General features: G+C 37.7%; 1 protein-coding gene across 2 annotated transcripts; it reads left to right on the forward strand.

Annotated features, from left to right (window-relative positions):
- Positions 1-3688: 3688 nt before the first annotated feature.
- Positions 3689-7426, forward strand: LOC306866057 (G2/M phase-specific E3 ubiquitin-protein ligase-like). Of its 2 annotated transcripts, XM_079411030.1 has the most exons (13): positions 3697-3849; positions 3947-4071; positions 4321-4630; positions 4742-4827; positions 4917-4972; positions 5051-5084; positions 5276-5337; positions 5469-5555; positions 5642-5952; positions 6051-6229; positions 6370-6542; positions 6627-6841; positions 6919-7426. In XM_079411030.1, exons 1-13 carry the CDS (start codon positions 3726-3728, stop codon positions 7152-7154), a joined length of 1998 nt encoding a protein of 665 aa, XP_079267156.1. In that variant the 5' UTR covers positions 3697-3725; the 3' UTR covers positions 7155-7426. The 2 variants fall into 2 exon arrangements, with proteins under 2 accessions (XP_079267157.1, XP_079267156.1); XM_079411031.1 differs by lacking the exon at positions 3947-4071 and having other exon boundaries at positions 3689-3849.
- The last annotated feature ends 1906 nt before the right edge of the window (positions 7427-9332 follow it).

The raw sequence follows: 9332 nt of genomic DNA on the forward strand, positions 1-9332 counted from the left end.
CCCAATTTCGGGACTGTCCCGCAAAATGCGGGACGGGTGGTCACCCTAGTCTGCATGGAAGTTTATATGTATGCGCGAGTGTTTATAGGTGTGTCTGCATGGAAGTTTATATGTATGCGCGAGTAGCTATTTATAGGTGTGTCTGCATGGAAGTTTATATTTATGCGCGAGTATTTATAGGTGTGTCTGCATGGAAGTTTATATGTATGCGCGAGTATTTATAGGTGTGTCTGCATGGAAGTTTATATGTATGCGCGAGTATTTATAGGTGTGTCTGCATGGAAGTTTATTTGTATGCGCGAGTGTTTTATGGAAGTGTATGCGCGTGCATGGAGTTTATATGTATGTGCGAATGTGCGAGTAACTATTTATAGGTGTCTGCATGGAAGTTTATATGTATGCGCGAGTAGCTATTTATAGGTGTCTGCATGGAAGTTTATATGTATGCGCGAGTAATTATAGGTGTGTCTGCATGGAAGTTTATTTGTATGCGCGAGTGTTTTATGGATGTGTATGCGTGCGCATCGAGTTTATATGTATGTGCGAATGTTTATAGGTGTGTCTGCATGGAAGTTTATATGTATGCGCGAGTAGCTATTTATAGGTGTGTCTGCATGGAAGTTTATATGTATGCACGAGTAGCTATTTATAGGTTTGTCTGCATGGAAGTTTATATGTATGCGCGAGTGTTTTATGGATGTGTATGCGCGCGCATCGAGTTTATATGTATGTGCGAATGTTTATAGGTGTGTCTGCATGGAAGTTTATATGTATGCGCGAGTATTTATAGGTGTGTCTGCATGGAAGTTTATATGTATGCGCGAGTAGCTATTTATAGGTGTGTCTGCATGGAAGTTTATATGTATGCACGAGTAGCTATTTATAGGTTTGTCTGCATGGAAGTTTATATGTATGCGCGAGTGTTTTATGGATGTGTATGCGCGCGCATCGAGTTTATATGTATGTGCGAATGTTTATAGGTGTGTCTGCATGGAAGTTTATATGTATGCGCGAGTATTTATAGGTGTGTCTGCATGGAAGTTTATTTGTATGCGCGAGTGTTTTATGGATGTGTATGCGCGCGCATCGAGTTTATATGTATGTGCGAATGTTTATAGGTGTGTCTGCATGGAAGTTTATATGTATGCGCGAGTATTTATAGGTGTGTCTGCATGGAAGTTTATTTGTATGCGCGAGTGTTTTATGGATGTGTATGCGCGAATGTTTATAGGTGTGTCTGCATGGAAGTTTATATGTATGCGCGAGTAGCTATTTATAGGTGTGTCTGCATGGAAGTTTATATGTATGCAGGAGTGTTTTATGGATGTGTATGTGCGCGCATCGAGTTTATATGTATGTGCGAATGTTTATAGGTGTGTCTGCATGGAAGTTTATATGTATGCGCAAGTAGCTATTTATAGGTGTGTCTGCATGGAAGTTTATATGTATGCGCGACTGTTTTATGGATGTGTATGCGCGCGCATCGAGTTTATATGTATGTGCGAATGTTTATAGGTGTGTGTATGCGCGCGCATCGAGTTTATATGTATGTGCGAATGTTTATAGGTGTGTCTGCATGGAAGTTTATATGTATGCGCGAGTATTTATAGGTGTGTCTGCATGGAAGTTTATTTGTATGCGCGAGTGTTTTATGGATGTGTATGCGCGCGCATCGAGTTTATATGTATGTGCGAATGTTTATAGGTGTGTCTGCATGGAAGTTTATATGTATGCGCGAGTAGCTATTTATAGGTGTGTCTGCATGGAAGTTTATATGTATGCGCGAGTAGCTATTTATAGGTGTGTCTGCATGGAAGTTTATATGTATGCGCGAGTAGCTATTTATAGGTGTGTCTGCATGGAAGTTTATATGTATGCGCGAGTGTTTTATGGATGTGTATGCGCGCGCATCGAGTTTATATGTATGTGCGAATGTTTGGTGTGTCTGCATTAGGGTGACCACCTGGCAATACATCTGTTGCTGGACAGTAGATGTGATTTTGCGGGACAATGCGGGACACGTGTGAGACAGATACATTTACTACTGTTATGTTATTTAAATACTGATTTACATTACATCCGTTGTCTTGTGTGCCGATTTATGTTTCTGCCGATGGATGCCCATTGCCCACACTCCAAGTTGCGCTTCTGGCAACATTAAATCCAGGAGAGAGTATAAGTTTTGAGCTTGCACACGTAGCCCTAATGTCTGATCGAGAGAGAGCGCGCATCTGTTTTGTGTGAGAGTGAAGAGAATCCTGAAAACAGAGACATTTGTTGCATTCTCGCATTACAAGAATGCGCTCTGGACACTTTTCATTAAAATAACGCCATAGAAACCGCCTCAAATGAACTATTAAAATGAGAAGAAAGTCGTGTCTGAAAGCTGCAACCGTTTTTTTTTTTTTTTCAATGAAAGGAGAATATCGTGTTTTTCCGTGTGCGCTCCACCATTTCCGTCGGTGGTGCTCGAGCCCTTGATGAGGTCCGCACATCCTTTGTGCCGTCCACGCAGTCGTCATCTGCGGAAAACTCCCTGTCTACGACTGTGTGGGTTGGTTATTTTCTTAGCTAGAACATGACGACTGCGCAAATGGGGTTTTAAATGCCAGTCAGTTTTTAATGTATTTCTTATTTTGGTATTTCATACGGTGGCCCAGTAGTGCACAACACAACGCATTTAAAAAAGCAAACATAAGCTCACAACACAACGCATTTAAAAAAGCAAACATAAGCTCACAACACAACGCATTTAAAAAAGCAAACATAAGCTCACAACACAACGCATTTAAAAAAGCAAACATAAGCTCACAACACAACGCATTTAAAAAAGCAAACATAAGCTCACAACACAACGCATTTAAAAAAGCAAACATAAGCTCACAACACAACGCATTTAAAAAAGCAAACATAAGCTCACAACACAACGCATTTAAAAAAGCAAACATAAACTCACAACACAACGCATTTAAAAAAGCAAACATAAACTCACAACACAACGCATTTAAAAAAGCAAACATAAACTCACAACACAACGCATTTAAAAAAGCAAACATAAACTCACAACACAACGCATTTAAAAAAGCAAACATAAGCTCACAACACAACGGAAATGCTCCCGACCACTAGGGGGCAGTTGGTCTGTAGAAACAGGCAATTGTGCGCATGTTGACTGCCGGGCAGTCTGAACCTGTTTTGATAGTTTTAACGCTGCTTGCTCCCTGACGTTATTTCAGTTTGAGAATAGGTCACACAGGATTGAATAGTACACTGTTTAAAATCGGCAAACATCCAACTGGGGAATGTAATCACTGTAGTCAGCAAGAGACAGTTGAACATGTAATACTTCACTGCAGGAAATACAACAAAGAAAGACATAATTTTATTCAGTCACTAATTAAAGCTGAGCATAAAGATTTTTCAATAATAGGTATACTAAAGGAAAAGGCTATATATGACATTATTACTAAGTTTATTAAAGAAACGGAATTAAGTAAAAGAATTTAGACAGTTATTTAATTTTTGTTTTATTTTATTTATTTAATTTCTTTTTTTTTTTTTTTTTTTTTTGTTCCCCATCTATCATATTATGTTAATCCTATAAACATGTATCCTGTCCACACTCCAGTCCAGTCGGTGGCGGTAATGCACCTACAAGTTGGTTTGCCAACCGCCAATAAACACCAAAGAAGAAGAAGAAGAAGAAGACGTTATTTCAGTTGGCAATGTATTGTCCATTTTGTGGGGCTACGCTCGAAAGCTGCCCTTCTTTTTGCAGCACATGTGGAAAAAGCGTCAAGTTTCTCAAAGACAAAGTGCCTGATGGAAATGAGCCCAGCACCAGTGCAGGTAAGTTACATAGCGAGGCTGTTAACGTTACTGTATTGATTTGCTTGGTGAACTGTAGAATATAATGTGAGAGATTTCTATGACAATGTTTTTAAAGCAGGAACAACAGAGAAAAGTTCAGTGGATTGTTTCATGAAGTACAGGGCATTAAAGGAGAAGGAGAGGAAAACCTTCTTTACAAAGAAAAACCATGACTCAAAGAAGGATAAAAAAACTGTGAAGGTATATTTATACATCAGAGTAGGGATGAAGACTATTGCAACCCTTGTACCCTTGTCTTGAATGTCTGTTTCCTATGGAATTTAGTGCAGTGCTGAATTGAAGAATTGTAGATATTAACTAGTTTCACAATCATGATTATCTTTTTATCAGTCAGTTTTATAAGTATTTTATAAATTAGTCTCACACCCATATTAAAGCCTATTTCAGTGTTCAGTTTGTGACATTTTTATTTATTCTTTTCACATGCAGATTTTCATTGGAATTATGAAAAGACATGATGGTGTTCTAAAGGCCGTGAGAGGGAAGAACCTGCCTCTTGAAGTTCAAACAAACTGGTCATCTGAGCAAGTGTTAATAGCTGGTGAAAAGAAAGAAAAAGATTTTAATCAGGACATGGAAGAGGGCCCCTATGTTTTACTGTACCCAGATTGTTCAGAGGTTAAAAATATTCCAGGAACAAACACCCCTTTTAAACTACAACTGTACAAAGAGGCAGTTGGGAAGGCTTACCAACGAATAACACTGTTCATATGCACAGTTCAAGACTTTTCAGCCACAGGTGAGCATATTTAATTTAAAGAAAATCTTACATAGACATGTATAAAACACTATATACACATGGCTTTAAATCTAAGTGAATTTTCCTTATGTTCATAATTGTTGTCTGAAGACCGTAATGAGGATTCTTCTAGTGAAGACAGTGAAGTGCAAGTAAAATCTACCTCTCACAGTACACTTGATGAGAACGACACTTTGGTGGGTGCATTTAATTGCATGTCTCCAAACATAAATTTAACATTTAATTGTAACTAATTTTTAACTCCTGCTTTGTGTTCTCTATGCAGATATGGGATAGTCCAGATGAAGAAAGAACACCAAAGGCAGGAAGCACATTAGACAGGTATTACTAGCAAAATTAACAGGACATTCTTTGGAGCTTAAGAGTTGCTCAAATGAATGTATAGTTGTTGTTTTTCAGACACCCTGATCACTCTCTGCCTTCTTTGGAACAAGTAAGTTCATAATTGATGTCCATACCTTTTATGTTACAACCTTAGTTTGTTAAAACAAAAACAAAAATGTATTATGTTTTATAGGGTTTATTTAATATTGGTTATAGTTTTTTTTTTTTACATAAAATAATACTCATACAGATTTTAAAATAATTGAATTTTAATATTTGTTATATTTCTGACAAATCTAGGAAGCAGGAAAAATCAGAACAAACATCCAAGAACATGTACGTGACCAGCAAAAGTGCTACACGTAAGCTTGTTGAGTTACCTCAAAAGATAAATTGCTCCAGTATTAAATTAACTGCTTTAAGTTACTTTTAATGGTCTACAGTAACTTTTGTATGTAAATGGATGTAAAGTACTGTTATTTTTCTCTTTCAGCAATTACACACGTCTGTATGCACCAATAGTAATCGAAAGTGATTCAGAAGAGTCGGACCAGAACACAAAATATGTTGAAGAGGAATGGTTGTAATTTATTAATTACTCTCAATGCCATGTTTCTAAATTTATTCACTTAATTTGCTTAATCAAAACCTCTTTATGTTTTACAGCTCCGATGCATTCACTGCTGCAGACGTTGTGTCAGATCTCTCACAGAAGATCATAAAGACGTCTTGCAGCAGATTCAACATAAATCGAGCTAATGTTTGGGATGGAGCAGTTCGCGGTTTTAAACGTGCATCATATGATCCATTTCATGACATGCTTGTCAAATTCACAGATGATGAAGGCACAACTGAAGATGCAGTGGACACAGGTGGTCCAAAACGCGAGTTTCTGACCCTCCTAATGGACTGTTTAAGAGCACGGAGAATCTTTGATGGTCCAGAAAATAGGAGATTTCTCACCTTTAATAATGCAGGTAAATTATTTACTTAATTCTAGATTTTAGCTGCACTATTCATTTAATGTTTCTTTTTTCAGTACAGTAAGTGTGGAAAAACAATCCTTTTCCTACAGCTGTCAGAGAAGATGAATACTTCCTTGCTGGGCGGATGATCGCAGTTTCTATTGTTCACGGTGGTCCAGGTCCTCGCTTTCTCTCAGATATGCTGTACGATCACCTCACTGGAAGGGCTGACATTAATGGAACAGTTGAGGATATAACAGATGAGACCATGAAGGCAGCTTTAATTGAGGTGCATTCAATTTTCTTTTAAGCTTATTTTAAGTTATATTTTTTGTTGCTAAAAAGGTTTAAGGATTAAGAGTTACAGACTTGTTTATTTTGGCTTGATGAAAAATATATTAGAATTTAATTGCTACCTATTTACCACAGATATCCAGTGCAGCATCATTGGATGAATTACACATGCTTGTCGACAAGTATGAAAGCTTGCTGCAGACTGCTGGATGTTTTGATTACCCACAAAGTGTAGAAGGCAAAGACAACATTGCGAAGGATTTCATACAATGGTACATAATATACAGAAACCAGTACTCCGTACAAAGGCAAGTCTTGTTCCTAATTTGAGAGAGTATGATAATTATCAGTGTTATCATTATCATCACTTTGTGATGATGTTTGGCTTACAGATTTAGGGATGGGCTTTCCACCCTGGATGTCATGCATGCCCTGGAACAACATCCTAGTATATTCAGACCCTATATGTGCTACAGTGTTGACAGACTAACACCTGAATCTGTGGAGGGTGTCTTCAAGGCTCAGCTCAGTGAACCTGGTAGCACCAGACGACAAGAAGAAACAAGAATTCTGGGATACTGGAGAGACTATTTGCTTGACACTGGAGGTAAAGGATTAAACATTACATTTTATTGTTGTTGATTACATATTTCATGATATCCCTTTGTTTGTTTGTTTTTTCAGAACAAGAAAAAGGAGTCTCCCTCCAGGACATCCTAATGTTTGCCACGGGATTGGATTCACTGCCTCCTTCTTCAATTGTGCCTCAGCCCCAACTGAGTTTTGAGAGGACTTCTAAATTCCCCATTGCAAGCACCTGTGCCAACACAATCAAATTGCCAATGTACAAAAGCTATGAAGAATTCAAAAATGCAATGGATTTTGGTATTCAAAACTCACCTGGTTTTGGATTGCACTAAGTAGAACAATTTAAAATGTAAAAGGGATAGCTCACCTTTTGAGTCTTTTGTTTAAATGTGGGCTATGTTCTTTAAAGTTATATAGTTCTCCACACCAGCCTCCCAGGTGTGAGATATAGTCAGATTGCTTTGGGCATATAGTTCTTCGTAGTGTGCCTGCAACTGTCGATCTCCACATGTGCTACGAGTAAGTTCAATGAAAAACTCGTCCAAGTCTTCCTGTGAGATGCAAAATCCACATTCTCTCCCATTAAACCTTTGAATAAAAGAGGAACAATTGTCTACAATTATTTTGTTTAATATGAAAATTCAAAGTACAGTATTAAACGCAATAAAGGTTTATTGTTAATGAATTATGTCACCTAGCCCCAAAATATAACTACTAAACCTAATGCCAATCCAAATTTGAATGACTTTCTTCTGTGGAGTAGAATTTTTTTACTTTAATTTTACAGCAGAACATGGAATGAAAGTTAATGGTATGTAAGACATTTTATCATTTTATAATCCACTTTGTGTTCCACAGAAGAAAGTAAATCTCATGGCTTTGGAACAACATTAGAGTGGGTGAATGATGGCAGAGTTTGACATTTTGTGTTAACTAATATCGTAACAATTTCATTACAAAAATTAAAAACAGTTAAATACAGTCACATACCAACCTGTGTGGAAGAGCGTACATTGCATCTGGTTTACCAGAAGGACAGCGAGACTGTTTAACTGCCCTAATGGTGTGAGTGTTCCATATTTCTTTGCATTCATCAAGGTCCTTCTGCAGTACACTTAAAAACACAAAACGCATTAAGCATATCTGCTCATGACTGCCATTAAAGAGCTGTCTGTCTTTCAAGTCATTTAGAAGATCCATCCAAAACTGAGACCTGTGTAAATAGACCAACATCAACATCCCTTTTAGACACTGAATAGGTCATTTTATTATAACATGTTTTAACTAAACATTTCCAACTGTAAAATTCAGCAAGAAATGTTAAATCCACCTGCAAAATATCATGACTGTGTGGACTATACCTTTGTTTTCTGAAGTATGACCACCAGCTTTCAATTCTTTGGTTTGTGATCGAGGAGCCATACATATGGCTTGAAGCCCCTGCCAGGTCATCTGTGTGGGTTGATCTCAGAGAACAGTGGATTGCAGCCATTGTTCCATTTTCAGTGCCACAGTCAGTGCGAAGAAGCTGTGGTATGACTCCAAATTCACTGGCACACTGTAGGTAATGGTGAGCTATAATGTCTGGGTCGTTATTGCTAGCTCCACAGACTAACCACATCACTTTGCGTGAGTAACCATCGATGCAGCCACTTATAGCCAAACCATATGGTTTTAATTTGTCATAGCCATCAACGTGCCAGACATGATTTGGCCCCAAAGAATAGTAAACCCTTCTCACAAATCTTCTTCTCGAGCGTTGTTCAATGCCTATTGGATCAAGGTCTGCCATCATAAGCATTATATCTTGCCTCCTCACTGTAAGATTGTGTTTTTGTCGTAGGGTCTGGCACATTGTGCGGTAGCCATAATGCTGTCCAGAACCACTCAACTCATCAGTAATAGCAGTCCGAACAATTTCCAAGGGCGAGTAGTTTTTTCGTTTGTACAAGGACAAGTTGTTCAATTTTTTTTTCAGGGTACGAAGGCTCATTTTAATGTTGTGCTTCAGTGCCAAGAAATCCAGAATGACACTGTAACTGTGTCCATCTCTGAAGTACTTTTGAAGAAGATCGTCCTCAGAAACTTGAACAGATGACTCTAACCATCAAGAAAGAATAAAATATTGAATTAATGTGTTTTAAATGACAATACAAAGAGAGACATAAATAATACTTAATTTAATTGGACACATGCTAACTTTAAATACATGAAGTGGTACCATTTAAATCACAACTTTAATTGTTAGAAACGCCTGCCTAACATTTAGTGAATAAACATGCTCCAATAAGAATAACTTTAGGTTCTTCCTATAATAATATTTTCATATTTTTATTTGAGCCCAGTGTTCAAAATATGTATATTACATCAGTCTTGATACAAACTTACCACTTTGAACTTCAGCCAAAAACTGAACATTACGACCACACGAGCCGCAAAATACTAAAATAGTCCCCAGATCGTGTCCACAAAATGGACAAAACATGCCAGCCTAAGAAGACAACGGTTGA

Source organism: Barbus barbus (genome assembly GCF_936440315.1).
Source record: "Barbus barbus genome assembly, chromosome: 47".
Taxonomy (NCBI): Eukaryota; Metazoa; Chordata; class Actinopteri; order Cypriniformes; family Cyprinidae; genus Barbus; species Barbus barbus.

Coding starts and splice junctions, on each gene's coding strand:
- LOC306866057 (XM_079411030.1), top strand. CDS start 3,726: ATGTATTGTCCATTTTGTGGGGCTACGCTCGAAAGCTGCCCTTCTTTT. Junction 5,085..5,275: donor CTCTGCCTTCTTTGGAACAA/GTAAGTTCATAA, acceptor TGACAAATCTAG/GAAGCAGGAAAAATCAGAAC. Junction 5,338..5,468: donor GACCAGCAAAAGTGCTACAC/GTAAGCTTGTTG, acceptor TTTCTCTTTCAG/CAATTACACACGTCTGTATG.